The sequence below is a fragment of the Rhinichthys klamathensis genome, unplaced genomic scaffold (genome assembly GCF_029890125.1).
Source record: "Rhinichthys klamathensis goyatoka isolate OS25496 unplaced genomic scaffold, OSU_Roscu_1.1 h1tg000281l_1, whole genome shotgun sequence".
NCBI lineage: Eukaryota > Metazoa > Chordata > Actinopteri > Cypriniformes > Leuciscidae > Rhinichthys > Rhinichthys klamathensis.
Genome location: NW_026606800.1, coordinates 4191184 through 4215744, shown reverse-complemented (window position 1 = coordinate 4215744; position 24561 = coordinate 4191184). Strand labels below are relative to the sequence as shown.

Here is a 24561-nt window from a genome sequence, read left to right as displayed (position 1 = left end):
TCACGGACGCCCCCAACTAGTAAACTCGGGGCCCCACTCGTATTTACGACTTTTGCGGTGGTGTTACATAAAAAAGCAGAACACACCTCATGCACATTATTTGTCCTTCATTTTCTATAAGTAAAGAAACCTTACTGTATTTTTGTTAAATAGGTACACTATCATCTTGCTCTGACGAAAGTGACGTGAACGCACCCGACTTTGTAAACACGACTCGTAAATACGAACTTCCCGTGAGGACTACGCACCGTTATAAATGCTGAAACCCCCAAAGCTTGTGAATCTTTATAAGCATGATTATCCATCCTACAGTACCAGGTTCTACATAATAACCACGAGAAGCACACACAGGATATTCACAGCCGTCTTTACAGGTTCATGTCACAATTACTCCCTCAATCTCACGTCTAGAACTGAAGTGTATTTACAGATTTGAATTGGCACTTGACAATTACATACGGACGTCCGCCGTTAGCTCTTTGCTTCAAAAATATCGCTTTAACTGGCAGCTCTGCAGTGTTCCTGGAGGCTGTTTGTGTGTTCTTTCGCTTCTTAACTCCTTAAATCTCCTTTCTTTGTACATTTTTTTTCTGGCGTTATAGGAACAAGGTGCACTCTTCCCTAGCATACGGGGCTTGACGTTTCCTCGTTGCCTGGGAAATTAAGAGCCTTTAGTCCAGCGAAAGCAGCGGCTGCATGTTTTCTTCTTCGCTTTTCACTTTTTCTGGTCGTTTCAGGACACCTGGCTCCACCACGGACTGGGACCTGCGGGTATAAATAAAAGATGAATGCCATCCCGGGAACTAGATTTCGAGATGCACAAACAAGAAATGAAAAATCCTGAGAGTGCATTGAAAATCTAAGCTAGAAAATAAATTATCCTGGAAATAAACATAAAAAATTTGAATAATGTAAAATTGTATTTATTAATTATTTGTTGTATTTATAATTTTATTGAATAATAATAATAATTATTGTTATTATTATAAAGTGCAGCTGACAATAAAACAAGATGTGCATACAATTTGATAATACAGTATATGATAATATAATAAATGGAGAAAAGTTAAATAATAATAAAAATTATACTAAAAATTATAAATGATATAAATAATATAAAAATTATATACAAATAATATATATATATACAACCTTAGACATTTGGACCCCAATGAAACATTTAAGCACACACGCAGAGCACTACTAACTCAGTAGTACAAATTAATGATGCATTGTGCATGTCACAATCATTTAAAGTGAGGGATGTGTAATGGAACATGTCATCTTAGTACACTGTGTTGGCCTACTTTTGATTTAGCTCTTTCGTAGAGACATAAGAAGCTTTGAGGACAGTGTGCTGTCGTTCATGCACAGATCTGGGGCACTTTCCTCTGAAGGACGCATTTATGTACTCTATTAACCCTGACTGTAATCATGATCAAAAACAGCTGTTTCTTATCAGACAATTGTGAGATCTAACAAAAGAAATCTGTTTGCAATGCATTTACCTTCAGTATTGTGATATATTTGATGTACTGAATATTAAGAAGGAAATAATGTAGGACAGGGATTTGAGTAGGTGTAAAGTGGGCTATGATCTGTTAGAGGTAATATACAGCCAGTCATTATCATATTTAAATGATAGTCCTTCATTTAAATAAGTAAATAATTCAAATTTGTATGTTGACTTTAAAAGTTATTCTGTTATAAGTTGCCTGTTTGTTGCAATTCTACACATGAAATAAAAACCACCTGACAGACATCACTGAAATGGGTGTCTTGAAAAATCCCACCTGTCTCAGCAAAGCTTTTGGGAAAGTCTGAAATCAGTTACAGCAACTTTAACCAACCATAATAACACAAGATATCTCTTGAGGACAATGAACTACATTGTTTTATTTATTTTTTCCCACAAAGAAATCACAGAATGACGCACAAAAGCTGTTGGACTAACGTCATAGCAAGAATCTGTGCTATTCGAGTGCAACCTGATGCAAACAGAAAACTGGGGAAAAAAAAGTATTGTCCATGTGACCTTTCCAGAGCAGACAAAGTTTGGTTTTAATTGCTCTGAATAAAGTACCCTTATGAAGAATGTGGGAGGTGTTAGCTTTTTTTTAAAATCAGACATTCCTGTGGAAATTTAAAGCACTCAAAGTAGATACTACAATATTGTTGCTTGATTCATCACTGACAGGAAGTAGAAATGTAATGACGCATCTTGTTTGCATGAATCTGACAAGTTCACAATGGTTCTCGTTGGTCAGTACAGTCAAATGAATTGCTTATCTCGAATACACATTGTCTATATATAAGACTGGGTCCCCTGGGTCCTAGAGACTCATGAGAAAAAAGTATACATACTGTATATAAATATAGTCAATAACACATCATGTACTAGGGACGTGGTTTAGCATCATTCATTTCTATTTGGATAATAAAGAGAAACATAAAATACTGTGGCCTTTTTAGAAAGAAAAAATGCTCAAAATGCTTTTTTTGCACTTCAAAAATGCAACAACAAAAAAAGTACCTTTCAGTTGAATATGTTGAGTTGAATGTTATGCTCACAAGCAATTCAGTGATAAAAGGTTATGGTTAATCTAAATGTTTATGTGTGAAGTCAACTTCTGCAGTTTTGAAAAGGGGTCAAAACTATGTTTATAAAATTATGAAATTCAGACTAATGGGATCGTTTCTCACCACAGTAAACCAAAGCCCCGCTATATGACCACCAGTATCCATTAAACTGCATAGCTGGAAATGAATAGCAATATAGATCATCACCAGCGAACTGTTCCCACAGCTAAACATGATGAATTATGTTAATAATACAACACTAGAGAACAATGAGTGCAGGATTCCACTGTAGCTGTACACAGATGTGTTATGTGCGGACTGGGAGATTTCGTTTAATAGCCAAAGCTGTTAAAGTAACTGTACTTTGATCTTAGCGGTACAAGAACATCTAAGACCTACTTTCTTCCAAATGCTGCGCCCCCCGGATGCTTTGGCATAATTCAAACACTACAAACAGTTGCTTTAAAAATGAGCCCAAAGAAAAGCCATTGCGATCTAGGCTATATTTGGTAGCCAACATCTCTCTGCACACGTACAGTCCCAGCTGCAGCAAGAAAAGATTAAATGTTTGCCACTGGTAAACCTACATCATGTGTTTTTGCTTGCATACACAGGCAGTGCATCATTTCGCACAGCAATTTCACTCCCTCGTGCTGATTTCATGACACCTCACCCTTTCTCGATCAGTGAAACGATGCACAACAAGAGTTCCTCAAATCACCCGGTCAATCACAGGCTGTAACTTATCCAAAAATGCTTATTTTATCAAAAAGAGCTGCGTTTAATTATAAAGCCAGGGAGTCGGTTGCTAAGGACTGTAACCAAGAAGAAAAAGGCAGTATGCTGCTAAAATGTGACTCTTTTAACAAACACTGTAGCTTCTTTACGCCTCTAGTAAAGCTGCTTATTTTTGTTATCCAGAGCAATTCTCTTGATAATTCCACTTGAGTGAAGACTGCGAGCAAGCAAACGCTGTTTCCATGGCAAGCGACCAAATGATTTTATTAAACAATCATAACAGAAATAAACAACATACATAATATGGCCAGTGCGGTGACATCACATGCTCGTTTTAGAGAGCACCAGTGTTGTTATAGTTAATATAACAACACTATAATAACATTAAAACTATTCAAAAAATAATTTATGGTATTTGAAATAAGACGTTACTTATTAGTATACTTATTAACTTTCAAAAATTGTGTTTTGAATATTTTCAAAAGTGCTAAAATTACTAAAACTAAAAATGAGTAAATAAATTAAAGCTAAATAAAAAGAAAACTAATAAAAATTGACAAAAGCACGTAATAAAATAAAAATAAAAGCTAATTCAAAATATTGAAGTGCCCCTATTATGCTATTTTAAAGGGTCCCAATTTTGTTTTGGAGGTCTCCTACAAAAGTTGTACATGCATCCAAGGCCAAATTCTTCTCATAATATACATTGCAGCATCACCTCTTTTCGGTTTGATAAAGGATTCGTCTCTCTAAATCCGTCCTTCCCAAGAGCTTACTCTGCTCTGATTGGTCAGATGGCCCAGTCTGTTGTGATACCGCTTACAAAGTGTGTTGGAAACAAAACGCCTATTACCATATCTGAATTTCCAACCCAATCTCACGGCAATTCGTACGAATTTTACGAGGTGGCTAATTCGTGCGAATTCATACGACCTCACTAGTACTAATTCGTACGATTCTTGCTAAATCGTACATATTTTACGAGTTGCCCAATTCGTATGTAAGCAATAAGGTACGAGAGGCTGTGCTGTATCGTGAATAAGTAACGGCTGGAGGGCGTTGTTAGGCACGACGCGAAGCGGAGTGCCTGCAACCCCTTCAGCCGTTACTTATTCACGATACAGCACTTGCCTCGAGTACCTTATTGCTTTTATAAAACGGTTGCCACACAATAAAAATATTAAAGCCGAAAAATATGTATCTATGCAACTTTCATGAAGTAAAATCACTAAAAGCCTGCCTTCCGCTGGAAAAAATAGTCCCGGAACGTGAACAGCAACAGAAGTTACATATATTATTTCGCCAATAGATGGCGGCAAAGACTGTCTTTATGAGTGAGTGAGTGAGTGAGTCTGTAGAGAAGGCTTTTGAAAGGACTCGAACTTGTGATCACGGAGAAGACAGACGCAACTGACAGATGACTAACGTTATGCACGGAAAACCCCATGACTGTTAAAAGGACAAAATATGCAGCGGACATTCAAACGCATTTTTTTATTATGAATATAGGACTGACCTGAAGGAAAATGCTACGTCTACTGTAAATGCAGGTACACTCGCTTACTCGATCTCTCACAATGCTCTGCTCTAGCTTTAAATGAACAATATCAATGAGATGAAACATCTGTTTAAGTTGCTAAGAGTGGTTGCTAGGGGTGTTGTGTAGTGATACATAGAACCGTTGGGTGAAGCGGTCATAGCCGTGTTTTATCGTGAATAAAGCACAGCTATTGACCAATCAGAATCAAGGATTGGAACTAACCGTTTTATAAGAATTCGTACGAATGACCTACACCTGACCCCGCCCCTAAACCTACCCATCACGTGGGTTTAGACAAATCGTACGAATTCGTAAGACTTAGCCACCTTTTACTCGCTCGTACGAATTCGTACGAATTGGTCGTGACTTAGCGTTGGAATTTCAGCTTCAAAGGCTTCCTCGGTGCTTGATACACAGTGATACGAACACTAGCAATGGCGTCATTCCAATTCGAGCCGAATCCTAATCCTTTAGAAGTGCGTGCAAAGTAGATTTGCTTTCTCGGTGCAGAAAACAGCAACTTCTCGTCATGTCGACAACACAGACCAAACTCTTCCAGGCCTCAGCTACAACAGTGTTTGAGGGCCATAGTAGACGTTGTTCATGCAAATTTGTTACAAACCATTTGTATAGAAACTGGAATTACTGACAACTCGTTTCAGACAGTTCAGAATTGGTTCTTTCTTTTAGGAGACAATTACTCCATTTATTGTGCACTTTGATCTTTGAAACTTTGCTGACCTTTCACATTCACAAACAGCTATATTACACATAATAATAATAATAATATAATAACTAACTATTACTAAAACTATAATAATATACTATACTATACTGTTCTATACTATAATACAATGTAATGTAATGTAATGTAATATAATATAGTATGGAGAGCACTATACAAACTAAAATATCTTGGAGATGATCTAGCGGTTAACACATATGCTCTGACATTGAGTCATGGTGCTTGTGCAAGTTTTAATGCGGCGATTTTGCCCTCACCGTTATTTCTTGTCCTCTTTTTCCACTATATTTGCAAAAACTTAAATAAAGATGGCAACAGGCAAATAAAATAAAAATTAAAAACTGGAAAAATTACAAGTACAAACCTTTTCATGGTTTTGGGGGATAGATCTTTCTCCAGGTCTTTGACAGACAAGGTATAGGATTCGGGGCAGTAGTCCGTCTCCTCGTCATACGCGTGGTCAAGCAACGTCCTGGCCCAGGTGCCCATGTCGTAAGGAGGCAACATGCCACCCAGCTCAGACGGCAGAATCTCAGGTAAGATCAGCTGGTGCAAGCTGTTCAGATTGTTTCCATGCATGAAAATCTAAATATACAACATATGAAATATTGTTATTTGCCTGGTTATGTTTTCATACTAACTGTAAGCTGCAGCATTTACTGTTTATCGGTCAGTGTTGCACTTATTGCTATGGCATTACACTGTGCATTTTGTTTCACTGGCCTGATGTTGAATGAATATGAAAATAGTTTAAAGTTTACATAAACAGAACAGCTAACAATTATATGTGATATAAGTGACGGGATTTTTTATAAAAAATAAAATGTTTATAATAATTCTCTCACCCTTTTTCTTGTTTTGTCCTTGAGGAAAGGCCGGATGACTGTGTACAGAGCATGGATGTACCAAGGTTGGTTGACAAAATGAATCCCTCCAAACCTGGCTGGGAAGCTATCCTGTGGGAAATAAATAAACAAATTATATGTATATATAATTATAATTCATTATATTATTTAAAAAAAAATTTATAGAATTTTATTTGATACAATTTAACTGATTCACTTATGCAATAGAACAAAATTAGTCATTTTATGTGAACAAATATGCACATTTTGTACAACCCGAATTCCGGAAAAGTTGGGACGTTTTTTAAATTTGAATAAAATGAAAACTATAAGACTTTCAAATCACATGAGCCAATATTTTATTCACAATAGAACATAGATAACATAACAAATGTTTAAACGAAGAAATTTTACACTTTTATCCACTAAATGAGCTCATTTCAAATTTGATGCCTGCTACAGGTCTCAAAATAGTTGGGACGGGGGCAACAAATGGTTGAAAAAGCAAGAAATTTAGAAAGGATTCAGGTGGGAGAACATCTAGCAACTAATTAAGTTCATTTATATCAGGTCTGTAACATGATTAGCTATAAAAGGGATGTCTTAGAGAGGTAGAGTCTCTCAGAAGTAAAGATGGGCAGAGGCTCTCCAATCTGTGAAAGAGTGCGTAAAAAGATTGTGGAACACTTTAAAAACAATGTTCCTCAACGTCAAATTGCAAAGGCTTTGCAAATCTCATCATCTACAGTGCACAACATCATCAAAAGATTCAGACTGGAGAAATCTCTGTGCGTAAGGGACAAGGACAAAGACCTTTATAGGATGCCCGTGGTCTTCGGGCCCTCAGACGACACTGCATCACTCATCGGCATGATTGTGTGAATGACATTACTAAATGGGCCCAGGAACACTTCCAGAAACCACTGTCGGTAAACACAATCCGCCGTGCCATCTCCAGATGCCAACTAAAGCTCTATCATGCAAAAAGGAAGCCAGATGTGAACATGGTCCAGAAGCGCCGTCGTGTCCTGTGGGCCAAGGCTCATTTAAAATGGACTATTTCAAAGTGGAAAAGTATTCTAAGGTCCGACGAGTCCAAATTTGACATTCTTGTTGGAAATCACGGACGCCGTGTCCTCCGGGCAAAAGAAGAGGGAGACCTTCCATCGTGTTATCAGCGTTCAGTTCAAAAGCCAGCATCTCTGATGGTATGGCGGTGCATAAGTGCATACGGTATGGGCAGCTTGCATGTTTTGGAAGGCACTATGAATGCTGAAAGCTATATAAAGGTTTTAGACGGTTCTCCCTTTTATAAAGGTTCCCCTCCAGACGACGTCTATTTCAGGGAAGGCCTTGTGTATTTCAGCAGGACAATGCAAAACCACATACTGTAGCTATTACAACTGCATGGCTACATCGTAGAAGAGTCCGGGTGTTGAATTGGCCTGCCTGCAGTCCAGATCTTTCACCTATAGAGAACATTTGGCGCATCATTAAACGAAAAATGCGTCAAAGACGACCACGAACACTTCAGCAGCTGGAAACCTATATAAGGCAAGAATGGGACCAAATTCCAACACCAAAACTCCAGACACTCATAAACTCGAGGCCCAGACGTCTTCAAACTGTTTTGAAAAGAAGAGGAGATGTTACACCATGGTAAACGTGCCCCCGTCCCAACTATTTTGAGACCTGTAGCAGGCATCAAATTTGAAATGAGCTCATTTATTGGATAAAAGTGTAAAATTTCTCAGTTTAAACATTTGTTATGTTATCTATGTTCTATTGTGAATAAAATATTGGCTCATGTGATTTGAAAGTCTTATAGTTTTCATTTTATTCAAATTTGAAAAACGTCCCAACTTTTCCGGAATTCGGGTTGTAATTCCTAGCATTTGTGAGGAGAAAACAAAATAAAATTTTGTGACGCCAATGACCGCCTCTCCACCATGCAACCTCATACTTTTCAGAATAGAAGATGGTTCACAATCAGAGAGTTACTGATGTTCATTTAAAGTTCCTTGAAGTCATTCACGATTCCACATAGGATTACACCAAAAAGTGGGCATAATTCCCATTTCTCCTGATATCACACAGCTGAAGTTGATACATACTTTGCTGTGTTCACTAATCTGCCCTGAACAGTAATCCATATTCATAAAGCTGACTGCAAGGGTTCCTAATGATGCTGTCTTTCGCTAAGCTCACAAAAACCAAGTCTTAAGAACAAATGACGGTAAAAGACTTCCAAGTCTAGGTTACAGGGTTTAAATTTTAATCTAGATAAGTTATGAGAAAAAAGTATCTTATGCTCACCAAGGCTGCATTTATTTGATCAAACATACAGTACAAACAGTAATATTGTGAAATATTATTACAATTTAATAACTATATTTCAATATGTAATTTATTTTTGAAATGGCTGAATTTTTGCATTATTACGCCAGTCACATGATCCTTCAGAAATCATTCTAATATGCTGATTTGGTGCTCAATAAATATTTTCTTATTATTATCAATGTTGAAAACAGTTGTACTGCTTCATATTTTTGTGGAAAACATGCTAAATTGCAAATAGCAGCATTTATGTTGACTTTTTTAACATTATAAATGTCTTTATTTTAGCAGGCCTCTGTTACGCATGCACAGATTTGAGATTCCACTTGCAACTATCATCTTATAATTTGCAATATTATTATTTTTTTTTTAATATGAAAGAGAACACATACACTCTTTTTAGAGTGCTCTTCTTTCAACAAACAGCCAAATATAGACATTTATCTTCATTTAGTAAGTTAAGTTCTAACATTTGCTGCTAAATAATTTTTTTCTTAAAACATGCTATGCAATTTAAAAAAAAATTTAAACACTCATTTTTATTCCGTGTATTTGATCACATCATGGCCTTGTTTATTGCTTCTCACTGACTCTCAAATCATAACAGAACAGTGTTGTTGGCGCCACTGGTGGACAGCTGCAAGTAAGCAGGCCGTATAGACACCGAGGCCCCCAGGCCAGTGTCCGGCAGCAGACCACAGGCTTGTGGGCGTTCGATCTGGCACTGGATCTGACACAGAGGCAGGTGATGGTGCAAGCGCATGGTGATTGGCCAGCGCTTCAGGGGAGGGGCTATGAGGCATTTGCCAGCAGGTGGTGTCAGCACATACTATGATATCTCTGCTTTGGGACCTGCTGCTACCGAGTGAGATAAAGGTCTCAGCTGCATTAAACATGAAGAGCTAAACTCTGGTGTGAGCTGGTGGAACCTGATTGATCTGTGTCCCAGCAGTGTGACAGTGGGAGGAGACAGAGGGAAACGGGGGAGGGGAAGCTGCCACAATGCTCTTTTTCCTAAATTCTAGAATTCAGAATGCACATGATCTGATGCTGTGATGCTGAAAAAGCTATTTTAAAGTCCCCCTGTAGTCAATAATTGTATCCCTTAAAACTCATCTTTGATCACCAAAATGTCATATTTAAACGTTTTTTTTCCTGTGAAAAAAAAAGGAATTCATGCCTTAAAATAGCTTGAATGTAACTCTACACCACTGCTTGTTCAGGTAAGATGACGTAAAATTAGGACAGCCTTCTTTGCTCACTTTCGCTTTTATTCTCGTGCACTGACTGATTCGACTAAGCTAAACAGCCAATCAGAGTTCTCTCTCTCACCAACCGCGCAGACGGACGCCGATTCAACATTCTCAATCGGCCATAATACCCCTGACGATGTCCAACTAGCACTGACAGTATGGAACAAACCATAAAAACTGGGCCGACCAACGCTCAACAAGGGCCCGACTCTGGCCGATGGCCGACTGTTGGCTTAGGGGCTGTTTACACAACATAATGTAACACAACGTAAAACGTTTTATGCGTTTTAGTCATTCATTTACATGACAATGGTGTTTTGGGTCCCTGAAAACGCAAACTTTTGAAAACGGGTTTCAAAACGAAACAACATGTAAACAACAAAAACGCAAACCTCTGAAAACAATGACGTCATGCACATGCGTATTACTATAGTGTTTCATTGCCATCTAATGGCCTGGCAGCAGAACGGGGATCGTTTTGACAATGTCCAAACGACATTGGACATTGTCTGTAATGTCGGACAATGTCATTGTCGGACATTGTCTACGTTTTGTCTGTACGCGGAAAACTCAAAGGAAAAGCTTCTCCGTTTTAAGCATATCGTTGTAGTGTAAACGTAACCTCAGTGTGTCAGGGCCCCTAGAAAAAGGTGAGTAAATGGTAATAATAGAATTTTCATTTTTGATTTTTGAGTTAACTATCCATTAAAAACCAGCAGGTTTGCTAAACAAACATGCAAAACAAAAAAGTGGTAACAGTAAATGGAAATCTGGATGCAACAAAGAAAAATCAAAATAAATAAATAATTATAATTAAAATACATGAGCGAAACCATGCTACACTAAGCCAGTAACTGTAACTGAAGTCGCCAGTAACTGAACTACTCAAAAATATAACAGACTCTTCGGGAGTGAAACGGGTTTATGCATAATTCTCCTGTTTTGGTCAAGTGGTGCACTCAAATGGATTGTTGAAAAAGGTGCTTGTATTAGCTTGAATACAAATCCACAAGCACCTAACATAGATTCTGGCAGCAGGTCAGATTGACTAGAAAGGAGTAAAGCCACAGGATAATTGCTCCTAAAAGTGCCTCATCGTAATATCAGGAACCATTTAAAACATCTGCAATGTTAAATAATTACCGGTTTTAAGCAGCGCCGCTAAATTACAGTTTATCAAAGAATGGCTTTGCTTAGAGCTTTATGGGGTTGTTTTTAGTCTCTGTATAAGCTGATGACCGCTGATGAAATCTGTGCATTTTGTTTCAGTGGTTTGACATGAGACATCCCTCTCTTTTCTTGTCAGGAGCAACTGATGATGCACGACTGAACTGAAAAGGAAAAAAAAACTCCATTTGCTGGAGACCTTTTGAAAGACATAGCCTGAGGAAAAGCTAGTATTTTATCATGGTCCCTTTACCAAATAATACATACCGTACCAGTCAGCATCAGTAAGCTGTCCTAGTTTCATTGACAGCATTCCTGTATAAGAAACCTGATTTCTAAGAGCCTTTAGAAGAAAAAAACAATGGTTTCTTTACCCAAAAATACAAATAGTCTTCTGTAGCCAGACTTTTTTCTATCAGCATTAAGTGTGGTCCATATTCTGGCCAATTCTGATCAAGAATAGCTCTCTTGTACAAACAGTTAGCATCCCGTTAGCAATACTTAGACAAATTAACCATAACTGAGTAAACCAGCAATACGAAGCTTCACACTCAGACACATGCCATTGCTCACGTCAATAATTGGAGCTCTACAGGAGACATTTTATCTACACTTGCCAGATCCAGCCCACTGAGCGTAGCCACGCAAGCCCGGTAACACAAAGATGAAGCTCTACTCACTAGCTGTCAGTTCTGCTACAGATCAGAACAGTCCCGTTTATAGTCCGATAAACAGAGCGCGACCATAACTGTGCCACTTTGCAGAGAGCAAAACAATTAGTCTAACTCTAGTCCTGAAGGCCCAGATATGTCTAGTGCCGTTTCCCAGATAAGCAAGACGCGTACAAGCTTTGCTTTCAGGGAGGCAACGGATCTTAGCATCCAGATGAGCCAGTCTGGTGTGAGGAATGCAAACCCATTCCATGTGCAAGTTGCTCTGTTGATTAAATAGGGACTGAGATCTTCCCTGGAACACACTTTCCTGTTTGCTTATGGGACATAGACTGCATGGCACTATAAATATTGTACAAACCTCTTGCCCTTCCCCTGACCACATAGCTGTTCAAGCAAAGAAAACTTGAATCAGATATCTTGGATTGGAGAGAGCAAATTGAGAACAATTTATTGTTTGTGGAAATAATTGAAATAGTTCACCTAAAAATTTACATACTCTCAGGTCGTTCCAAACCTAGGTACGACTTTCTTTCTTCTGTTGAACACTAAAGAAGACATTTCAGAACAAAATGGGATCCAAACAACACATTTTTTGAGTGAAAGGTTTGAAATGACATGAGGGTGATTAAATGATGACAGAATTGTAATTTTGGGTGAACTATCCCTTTAAGAGAAGTTCGTATATTTATATTTATTTATTTATAAAGGGACCATGCACAATTTTTAACATAAAATTTCCATTTCATGTATTGTACCGGATTTAGCCAAAGGCTATTTTTCATCCGTAGTCCCCCAGGTAGGTCAAAGCTAACATAACATTACACAGACAATACCTATGTTCACATACTATATGAATAAATACATACATAGCCTACACACATACTGTCAAGCAGTGGCGTAACTATCGGTAAGCAGGGTACGCGGTTGCTTACGGGCCCGGACCAATCAGGGGCCCGCTTGACTGGAAGATATTGATTGACAGCCGGGGCCCCCTATCGCATATTACTACTTTTAGTTTGATCGCATTTTACTTTATCACGATTTTGTTTTAAATAAATAATGACAACAACATATTTTACAGATCATTAAATACATGTGTGAAACGAACAATCATGGATTTTGGTGTAGGCCTAATTTGTTTTGAGCTGGGACTGGGGAATCCCCGGGTCGGCTGTTTAACGTTACACGCGCGCGCCACTTCATGCGTTTTCTCAGATCGGATAGCTACTGATTTATCAAAACGATTCCATTTACAGCTGGTCACATAAATGTGTTTTTGCAAAACAGATATAAATCCGATCTTCAATTTCCGCGCTATATGCAGATTTAATAGAGTTCACGTCACCGAAAGCAACAGATAAGCTGCATTTTATTGATCATCAGCTAAAATTTCTAAATCGAAGACCGCAATTAGAGAGAGCGGCAACAGTACTGGTAAGATCATTTCGTTTCTTTACTTTTAATGAAGATGATTGTGTGTTAAGCGAGCGTCTGCGACTTACTTTCACTTTGATTTGCGATAGTTTGTGCGTTGGCTTGATGAATAGATGCTCATCTGCGGTGATGCGTGTTGTTGCAGAAGCGTCGTCATATCTGACTATGACATATAGCCTATAACACGCTCTCACACGTTTCTTTTTTTAGCATTTTTAGAGGAATAAAATTGACATATGTGGTTTCAACAACCAGATGCATTTACACTTGTCCAGTGTCGTCTGGAATGCGGCCCAGACCACCTCCTGAAGTGGTTTGAGCGACCGGATTCAAATCCGTTTCGAATGCGTTTCGAAGGGAATTTACACCTGGTCTTTTCACGATCGGATAGCTATACGATCACAGAAAAAGCATGAAGTGGCCAGGTGTAAACAGTTCCTTGCGTATTGCATGCAAAAGCCTACTCGTGGACATTGCGTCATCACGTGTTGTAGTAGGGGGCCCGCCTTGATAATCCTGCATAAGGGCCCGGTGTTGGCTCGTTACGCCACTGCTGTCAAGGCCATAAAAAAACTAATAAATGACAGAATTGTAATTTTGGGTGAACTATCCCTTTAAGAGAAGTTACATTCTATAATACGGCTTTTGAGAGAGATACAAAAGAGAGATTACTTGTTGCGAAGGCGTAATGCTGCTTTAAATCCATCTGTTGTAACGAGTTTCAGTCGCCTCTTTTAATGATGGGGAGAAGTACTTCAATCAACAAGACATAAAGGCCTCGGCTGTTTCTAGAAGGCTAAAATAGATCCTTCTGCCTGTCTGAAGTCATCTGTGGGACATCTATTAAACATTAGTTTAATACCACAGATATATTGCAAGATTTTATATTGGTGTCTATTGGTGCAAATGTAAATTACAACTCTCTTTGATTATCTACTTTCAAATAAGCCGGGGACACACTTGACGACTGTAAGGCCGATTATGAATGTAATTTGATACTTATGACTGATCATGCCCGCGCCGAGTCAGAGACAGTTGCGTTCAGTCGGTGTTTAAAATCTGCTCCAGTCGTTGGAAACAGTCTTTAAGTGTGTTCAGTTAAGTATCCGAATGTTTCAGCTAGTCGTTAAGTGTGTGTGCTAGTTGTCACAAACTATATCTCAGTAGCCTATGAGGTTTTGAGTCAAGAGTCAATACATTAGAATATTTTTTTTTAATAAATGTAATTCTCAAAACAAAAAAACTACAAGCACGTGATATTTTTGCTATAGTTTTTGGGTAACAAGTAATGTAGAAACATGCATTTTCTGTAAAGCTGCTTTGAAACGATATGTATTGTGAAAAGCACTATACAAATAAATGTGAATTGAATTAACAAGTAATTGCAACAGGACCTTGCAATAGGGGCATGTTGTCACAAAAGGTCAAGTTATGTGCAAGTTATGTGAACTGTATATGGCAAAAACAGTGAAAACTAGGTACGGTTTTACTGTATTACTGAGGAAATGTTCCGAAAGATATTTTCATTCAAACTCGTTAAACTAAATTGCATGCACACAACAAATAAAATAAAATCATTGCTTATACTCCAGCTGATATCAGACAAGCAATGAATAAAAAAAAAAAACTTACAGCACAAGAAATAAACACTATTAATACCCCCAAAAAATATCACTCTACAATAAAATGTATTATTATTTTTAATCAAATAAAATCAATAATTATACTCGGTTAATTTTAAGGTTAACTTTATTTTAAGGTGTCTGTGTTAAAGTATAATTATATGTTTAAGTTCTGTGTAATATTATTTAACAACAAGTGTAGGATTAGGATTTGGTTGAGGGTTAGCTGCATGTATATTATGCATCATTTACAGTTCTTACATGTAACATATGGAACAAGGACACTGTAAAATAAAGTGTTACCTGATATCAGTCCCAAACAAGCAATACAAAAATGACTTTTTATGGGAATGCAATGCAACAATGTGATGCTTGTCAATCTGTCAGTACAATGAACTTCCTGTGCTTTTTAAGATGCACTTTAAGTGCCATACATAGAAACACACATACGGACACGGTGTCTGAGTGACATGAGTGCGTGTCTCTCTGTGAGCACAGCCCATCTGGAGGGTGCATAGCATGGCGGTTAGACAGGTTGCCAGGGAAACTCGGCATGGGGTGGGCTGGGGAAGATTGGCCCATTGTGATTGGCTGCCAAGCGTGGGTTATTTCTCAAGACTAAGAGAGACAAAAGGCATGTCCAAAGCAAAGAAGCAAACAACAGAGGCTGAAACAACAAAGCACTGCTCCAGGAAAGCCAGGACCACTTTGTCTCACTTCTATTCGACCCGGGAGTATGTTGCTGTCTATTGATTTTGCTAAGAACAGCCATTTTCTGAACATCAAGTGCTCATTTCTGAGCCACCATTTGCTAGGAAACATATGATAGATGGCTCTACTGTGTAAACTAATAATAAAAGCATACTACCTCCAAGAACAGGCAATGATCACTGCCTGCAAACCATGAGGTTTTCTAGGAAGAATCTGTTAGTTCTATTTTAACCTAAAACATACAGTGCATTAGTTTCTGGCACAACAAAAGTACTTTCAAAAGCAACAGATTCTAGCTCATCAAATGGACTCAGCAGAAAGAAAAAACGAGCAGAGAACATACTTTGTACTTAGTACTTTCTCCTGTTCCTTCAGTCCATGACCTTCCTTTCTGTTTCTGTCACTCTCTCTCTCTTTCATGTGTTCACTCACTGGTATGACACAATATGCTAAAACATCAAAAAGCTTACAAAAAAGCTTTTAATGCTTCATTACGTTGATGATTGAGACAGACAGATGTCCATATGAACAATGGCATCAGACTGATGTAACGCTTTACATGACCCTGCACTTTTAGGTCGGAGAGCTGTGCGCTTTTCCCGCGGGCTCTAAACGTCATGTTTAATGACTCAATGTACATACTGTTGGTCTGTCACTGTCAAAATAGAACCAAAGGGCGTCACACCTCTCATTCTAGCATTCTCTCAGTCATTTCTGACCTAAAAGTGTTTGGGAAACGTTATCAGCACACACTTCTGTTCAAAAGTTTGGGGACGGTAAGATTTATTAATGTTTTTGAAAGAAGTCTCTTATGCTCAGCAGGTTTGATCAAACTGCTCTAACGAAATCCAAAATTTGAGCACTTTTTATCAACCCAATGAACATAGCTGTATTGCGCTATCAGCACATTTCACGGCACGGTTTCACTTCTGCCACAAAGGATACGTCACAGCAGGCATAAGGTTGTGATATTAGAGGTATACTGGACCCTTGAACTTGGCTTTATGGACCCTTGAACTCGGCAAATAGAAAAATGCACGCAGCCGTATTGTGCCATCAGCCACGGTTTCTCTATAAGACAGTGATATAAGAGATATACTGCCCTAACTTAAGCCAAATTTTGAGCAAATTTATCTTTTTTTTATAGCTCGTTTTCTTCAGTAAAATGGCAGTGAAGCACAAAGGAAATAATATAGGTTAGTACACATAATCTGGAAATTGTGCATGAGCAACGCAAAAAAATTCCCGTGCGCATGTGAAAAGTTTTTTGTGCGCACATGAATATTTCTCGTGTGCATGCAAAAAATATGTATATTTTTTATTTTTGCAAAGGTCCCTTAGGGGGCTCCGTAGTGTGTATTTTAAGATGTAATTTATACTTGTGGTGGAAAAGCTGAATTTTCGGAATCGTTACTAGTCTTTATATTACTGAATATTAGTCTTCAGTGTCACATGATCCTTCAGAAATCATTCTAATATGCTGATTTGGTGCTCAAGAAATTTCTTATTATACATCTATTTTTCATTTCTTATTATTATCAAGATTGAAAACAGTTGTGTTGCTTAATTTTTGTGGAAGCCATAATACGTTTGTCTTTCAGGATCTTTTTATGAATAGAAAGTTCAAAATAAAAGCAATTATTCTAAATAGAAATCTTTCGGTTGAAATCTTTTACTGTCACTTTTGATCAATTTGAATGCATCCTTGCTGAATAAAAACAAAAAAATAAAGGCAGCGGCTATTGTATGCGCAAATAGCAATATATTATATTTACACTAAGCGAAAATAGCGATAGATTCTAATTACACTATGTAAAAATAGCTTTATTTTCTTTGCAATGGTAGTTAGATGCTATTTATACAAGTAAATAGTGGCAGATACTATTTGCTCCTCAGTGTTCAAACTTATATAGTAGTGTATATTGGTAAATGCATGCATTCATCAAGTCGCTTCTTGTAACTTTTTATGCATGCAAATTGGTTTAAAAATGCCCAAATTCTGAATTCCAGTAAATATTTACACATGTAAATGATGACTGCTGACAAGCTAGCTGCTGAGCACTCTTTTGAACTGTAACTAATTAGCTGGGGCTCTTTTCCCTCAATCTAAGCTATTGTTTCCCTTTCAAATGGCTACAAAAGCGATGTCCCACTCGATGTGAACAGCACATTGTGGATGCAAGATGCTAATGGCGGCGATCAATTATTCACCGGCTAATCTGTCTGAAGAGGCACTGGAATGTGGAATAGGCTCATCATGCACCCGCATTAATATTCAGTCAACAGGCCTCACTCTGCACTGCCTACATGTCATATCAGACCCAAGCCCTCCTCAAAGAAGTGATGTCTAAATGAGAGCTTTGAAATGTCTATGCGCAGATAAGCTCTTGTTAAATGCACAGTGACCATTTTTCTAGCACAATGAACAATTGCTGCTCAGTTATGTGTAATAGTGATGTTAAAATAGGGTAACTAGATTTGTACATTTTATGCAATGTGAGTGTTCATCCAAAACACACCACCAGTGTTGTGGGTGGTTGTCAGGGTGTTGCTATGCGGTTGCTGAGGACTCTATGATATCTGTTGCTTAGATATTTCTCAACTCCTCTCAATGTAAGTACAGTATATGGGACAGTTTTGCTAATTGTATCATATCCTTTGTGTTGTGTTTGAGTCATTTTGACTCGGAGAGGATTTTCTTTTTCCCTAAAATGTTAGTTGATGTTATTGCATTGGACTAAAACTTACTGACCTCGCTCACAAAGGGTATAACTACCTCTCGTTGGATAAACCAAACCTCTCAATGGCATTCAATCTTTTTGTCAACTTGTTTTCTTTCAATTAGGACAGGTTTTGTGTTTATTTTTTAAACTGACGGATTGTAGCTTGGAAATGCTTTGAAAATCAACGAGTTGTGCAGCAAAGTTTAATGTGATTAAAGGGATTGTTCACTAAAAAAAAAAAGAAAATTCCATCATATTTACTCATTTTGATGACGTTTCAATCCTGCATTATTTTCTTTTGTTCTGCAGAACACAAAAGAAGATATTTTGAAGAAGTTTCAATCGTTTTTGTCCATACAATGAAAGTAAATGGGGTTCAAAACAACACTGGACCCCACTGATTATAATTGTATGGACTAAAACACTGAGACATTTCCTAAAATATCTTCTTTTATGTTCCACAGAAGAATGAAAGTCATACAGGTTTGGAACGACATGAGGCCGAGTAAATGATGACTATCCCTTTAAGTGTTTGTTTGAATCCTTAAACCTATGTATGAGCAATTATAATAGAAATGCTTGCCTTAGCTAACACAACTAATAAATGTTAAAAATGTGCTGTACTTCATTACAATGAAAGGGACTGGTTCTCAAACCGATGCATACTAATATAAAAGACTTGAATAACAACTCCTAAGCAAACTATTAACACAATAAACGATTTCTCAATTGCCTCCTGTTGCACATCTAGCCTTATAAACTACTTTTGAGTTGGGTAAATTAAACACAATACTCATTCTTGGTTTCTATGCAGATCGTGTTCCCTTGCGTTAGATGATTGGGTCAGCTCGCGTTCATGTTACTCACAAAGAGTATAACAAATGTTTGACAGAAGATTCCTCTACAAGCACCATTTCAGCCTCACACATGCAGAATTTCTCTAAGCAATTCTTATTAGTTATATCTTATGCATGCTTCATAAACATTACATATTTAATACCATAATGCTTCTAAGAACATCGACTGAACCGTTTAGATGCATGAAGGCAAACAGTTGTGTTACCTGCAGGCCCTCAATTGCCAATCTCAGCATGCTTGGAGTTAGCTTGGAAGCTTGCTTGAAAGTGAAGTTACTCCAGTCAATGGTCAAGACAAATCCATTTACTTGTAGCTCGGGGTCTTCTATCATTGCCTCCAGAGAAAGTAAAATAGCTCGCAGAATATCCACAAAAGTGTACCTGCAGAGAAGCACAAGCTTTTAGGAAGGTTTGCAAACAAACTCTAAATGTGCCGAGTATAGTTAGTTCATGTTAGTCAATATTGGTATTTACACTTCTACAGGACATAAGTACATCATTTATACAATGCTTGAATACATGTAGCAAATCAGGCACGACTTGACCCTAGTTCTCATCAAACATTGTTCCTGTGAGAGGATGCCAAGAGCCCTGCCATCCAAGGCAATGGTGCGACTGGCTTGGATTCAAAGGCTGTTTGATATGGACTCGAGCACTACTCTCTAGCCTAAAGAGGTGAGACTCCAACAGTTAACGCCATGATTTATCACAACACTAAAACAAATTAAATCTGGAGAAATACATATATCATTTAAGTAGTCTTAATTTAGTGCACAGTGCATAAACTAATTAATGCATATACAGTGGTCCCAAAAAGGTGACACTATTAAATATGCATACATGTGACTGCATTACATACAAAATATGTATGACTTAAGTGTCCAAAGATTGTTGAGGCCACTGTAGATAGAGAGTGTTTTACTAAACTCTTGGTTTTGGGCCATAAATTCGAGTTGAAGGGATGAATAAAAATGATTTCATTTGGAACTTTAAGTCACATTTAAGCTCACACACTAGTATACGTTACAGTATATACACACACAACCTCGCTCTTAGAAGAAAAGGTTCTATATAGAACATTACAGGTTTCTGTCAGGTGCTTCATAATCTTTTAGGAGTTGCCATCATGGGATCATCTTATGAATTGAGTTAATTTATTTAGTTTTATTTAATTTGTTTTATTGTAATTTAATTTTATGAATTAAACATTGTAAACATACTTTATCACCAGAAAAAAACATTTGAAATATCTTGTTAAACAAGCAATCATTTATACAATTTTCCTTATATAAACTATAAAGTGTTCTTTAAAATTGAGTCAAGAAACCTATGGGTTCTGTTTTAAAACCATATTGAACTTTTTTTTTTCTAAGAGTGGATACTTAAGGATAAAATTAATCCCTTGATTACACTGCAAGAGATGTATTTATCTAATTAAATTATTTGACATTTATTAGATCATCCAAAGGTCACTTGCAGTGCACTTATTGCTTGGACAGTGTCATTGGAGCAACCTGAGATGAAGTGCATAACTCAAGGGCAAATGATAGATTAACCCTTGTTGAGTCTGAAGTCTCAGCCAAGCCTATATAGGTCGCTAACCAATACAACATTATAAATGAGGCTAGGCTATATATAGTTTTTTTTATTAATAAATGCAACAAAACAAAAGAAAACTCTTACTTGCCAAGTGAAAGTCAGCATGTTGCGCTGGTAGCCATTTTGACATGTGCCAAGAGACCAGAGACCCTTAGACTGTATATAAGACTCATGAATGTATGTCAAGGTCATTAAGTTTTTTAATTTTTTTATTATTATTAGATTATGCATTTTGAGAGAGTTACTGTCTGTTCTTTAAAATAGAAGATAACAGTAAATATTCCAAAGGTAGGCTACCTGGTGAATCCATGTTGAATTTATGTTGTCATACTACAAATAAAATATATATAAAGGACAGTCATGTAGAATATTGGGTCAGGTCAAAGGTCATCACCCATTATGGCTTGGATGAAACATCAAACCCTCAATGGTTAAAATATCTCTTAAAGATCTACATATATACAGAAAATGGTATAGATGTTCTTTAAAAATGTATGAAACCAACATTACATTTCTAAAAACTAGACACATGCGTTTTAACGATTTTCTTGTCAACATCTCAGACATCCTTATTTGTCACTACAAATAGTAATATGTAACATGGCCACTGTGATGTACACTGTTACTGTACCTTTAACTTTAACTTAACATCATGCTCTAGTGAATGACAGAAGACTGATGCTGAAAAGACAGCTCAGACTGAGCGTGTCATTACCCACAATTAGCCAAAATCCAATAGCACCTTACCTGCTCTGATCCCAGTTTGCCGCGAAAAGGACCAGAATCTTCCTCCCGTATCTATCCAAATTGGACAGAACTCCAGGAAATCCATCCTTCAGAGCCTGCTTGATCCCAGGATCGGTGGCCTTCAGGTTCTTGAACATATCTAGGTTCTGTTGCCGGTACTCAAAGTACTGGGCCAGGAGGCGGAAGGCCTCGAAATGGTTAAATTTCCGGGCTCTGAGAAAGCGCAGAATGAAAGCATCGTCTGTCCTGAGAAAGCCAATGTCTGGACGGGTGATGATCATGTCCCTCACCTCCTGTATGTCCTGATGTAAAGTGTCGGGGTTCTCCTTTAACTCCACCTTGGCTTTCTCCAGGGTTTCTGGAGACAGGCCTGCCTGTAAATGAGTCATTGTCCTTGCAATGGACCAAGGTTGACTATACTGTACTATATACTACACTAAATATGCCCTATGTAATCGTTTATGAAAATGCCAATAATAAAGAGCCCTGTCACTGCAGTGCTTTCAAAATAAAAACCTGACTTTGGAGATGGTCCTGAGTGTAGCTATGACACTGATAGTTCACCTCATATACTCTATATAGTCCTTATGAGTTCACCTGTATCGTGGGTTGTTGATGCTTGTCCTGCAAAATACATTCACATACATTCATGTGGTCGTGCTCATCACGTCTATGGCTTAAGCAGACTGAAATCGTCTTAGTTTGCGTATGATCAAATCTGAGGCATTGACTCGACCACAAAAATCCGTTCATTCATTCCATCCCACCCCAAACGCATCTAAGAACGAGCATCACGGTTAAAAGAGCTGCTCTATCCTAGCATCATCAAGCGGCCAGGCAATGCGGCACCCTGCAGCATCTCATGAGTCTCCATTTAACGCGCATTTCAAATGTTGCCGTGAATTGGAGTCCGAGCATCATAACGATCCCTCAGCGCTCCGTTTTCATCATATTCGTCCTTCGGAAGAGACGATAGGGTGTCGGTCCAGGTCCGTATGGTTCCGGTGATGTGGTGGATGGTTTACGTCAGTGCTGCTGCTGCTGTTCCTTCGCTTTGTTGCTGATGAGAGTGACTTCAAGCATCGCTCCGGTGATACAGTCTGTCCGTCATCACATGGCGGAGGAGGGGAGAGCGCTCGCTCGCTCTGTATCCTCTCGAGACTCACTAAATAAAGGTTTGGACTTTTTTTTTTTGGCACTTGCCATTTATTTTGTTTCATATAGTTGTTGGTGTATTTTTTTCCTTGAAAAAAGTACAAGAACGGTATTAATAATAATAATAAACTATCGATAATTTATTGTAAATTTCTATTTATTTATTTACTGTCGTTATGTTGTTGTTTAGGGATGGCATATTTAAAATGTTGAATATATTTATATTATATAAATATGACAAATATAAAGATGCATTTCATAATGATGTAAACAATAATATTAGATGACAACAACAACATATATTATTAATAATAAGTTGTAATCTATTTATTTGTTTTTAATACAAATAATTATAATAACTAGTATTAGTATTATTCAAACCAATACTACACTGCACTAAACTGCTGATGTCACTAATGTCAGGTTAGTCGAATCATACAATTATATAGCCTAGTCGCTTTATACAATATAGATTGTTTCAAAGCATGTGATAAAGTTGGCATTTCGGCTTTTGTTCAGTGTTGATTCAGTTCCACTGTAAAGATCATCAATTATTTATAAAGCAAAAAAAAACACACACAAAAATGATGATGTCATCGTCCAGCTCAGTTCAGTTCTCATACAACAGTGCCAGTATAGTCGGATTAGTCAGATCAATAATATAAAATTGAATATTAAAAATATCCAGAGTTCACAGTGGCAAGGGACCTAAACTCCATCAGGTGAAAGAATGGAGAAAAAAACCCATTGGAGAAACCAGGCTCAGTCGAAAACAGGAACTGGAAAACAATGACTTGATCTAAACAAAGTTCAATTCTGCTGTAAAGCAGCTTTAAAAAAAAAATTGTGTCATTGTTCAGCTGAGGTCAGTTCAGTGTTGATTCATTTCTGTTCAATAAAGTTCATCAAATATGAAATGTTCAATTCAGCTGTAAGTAGAAAATAGTGATGTCATCGTCCAGCTCAGTTCAGCAATCATCCAGTAGTGTGAGTGCAGTCAAATCAGTAATATTGCTGAATAGTATGTGTCCCAAACTCCATCAGTGACAGCTAACATTTCCTAAAAGAAGCTTAACATTTAGCTAAAAATATGTTTAATGTGGTAACATTTAACTGCTATTATCAAATAAAAATATTTGATCTCAATCTTAATCAAACTAACGTTATTTTCGTAATTTTTGCATCAACATTCATATGAAAAATGGCTAAATGTGACTGTTACTGTGAAAATGTGTGTTCACTTTGTGAAGGAAGGGCATTGTGCTTAAGAGGTATTGCCTATGGGTCAAGCCACAAGGCTTTGTGTTCAAATTAGATGCAGGCTAAGTTGTTTGTTGTGATGCCATAGAATTAACAAAATGCAGTTACAACAAGCAGAATTGCACAGGTTAAACTAACACTGCAGCCAAAGCAGTGAATCAAATCATATTTTACCATCGGAATAATAAACCACATATTCAGAAACAGAAGTCGAGCCTTTAGGCTATCTGTGACCATCCACTAGTTCAGGCCTGCAAAGCACTCAGTCGGTCTAAAACACAAACACATGTTAAATTGAAATGCACACACCACTGAGGACACGCATATGCACATATGGTCAAACAAAAGCATGCACACACACTTAAAGGCAAGTACTTGACTGAGCGCAATCAAAGCCCTCAAGCACCATCTGTGATGATGCAGTCTCTTTCTATTCTGAGTGGACTGATTCTGTCCGGTGGCTATGATTTCATAATGAAAATCTCGGTAATAAGGCTGTTTTTATGGATTCTGATGAATTTTCCTTAAAATATGAATGCAAATTAAGTCTTTTCAAAGACCATACCACAGTGGA

The 24561-nt window shown here is 37.6% G+C and overlaps 1 protein-coding gene across 1 annotated transcript; it reads right to left on the bottom strand.

The window, feature by feature from the left end:
• Nucleotides 1-232: 232 nt before the first annotated feature.
• On the bottom strand, nt 233-22713 carry clvs2 (clavesin 2). The gene is made up of 5 exons (XM_056269457.1): nt 21573-22713; nt 19433-19607; nt 6449-6559; nt 5968-6188; nt 233-765 (listed from the first exon to the last, which is right to left on the bottom strand). Exons 1-5 carry the CDS (start codon nt 21959-21961, stop codon nt 672-674), a joined length of 990 nt encoding a protein of 329 aa, XP_056125432.1. The 5' UTR covers nt 21962-22713; the 3' UTR covers nt 233-671.
• Between the last annotated feature and the right edge of the window lie 1848 nt (nt 22714-24561).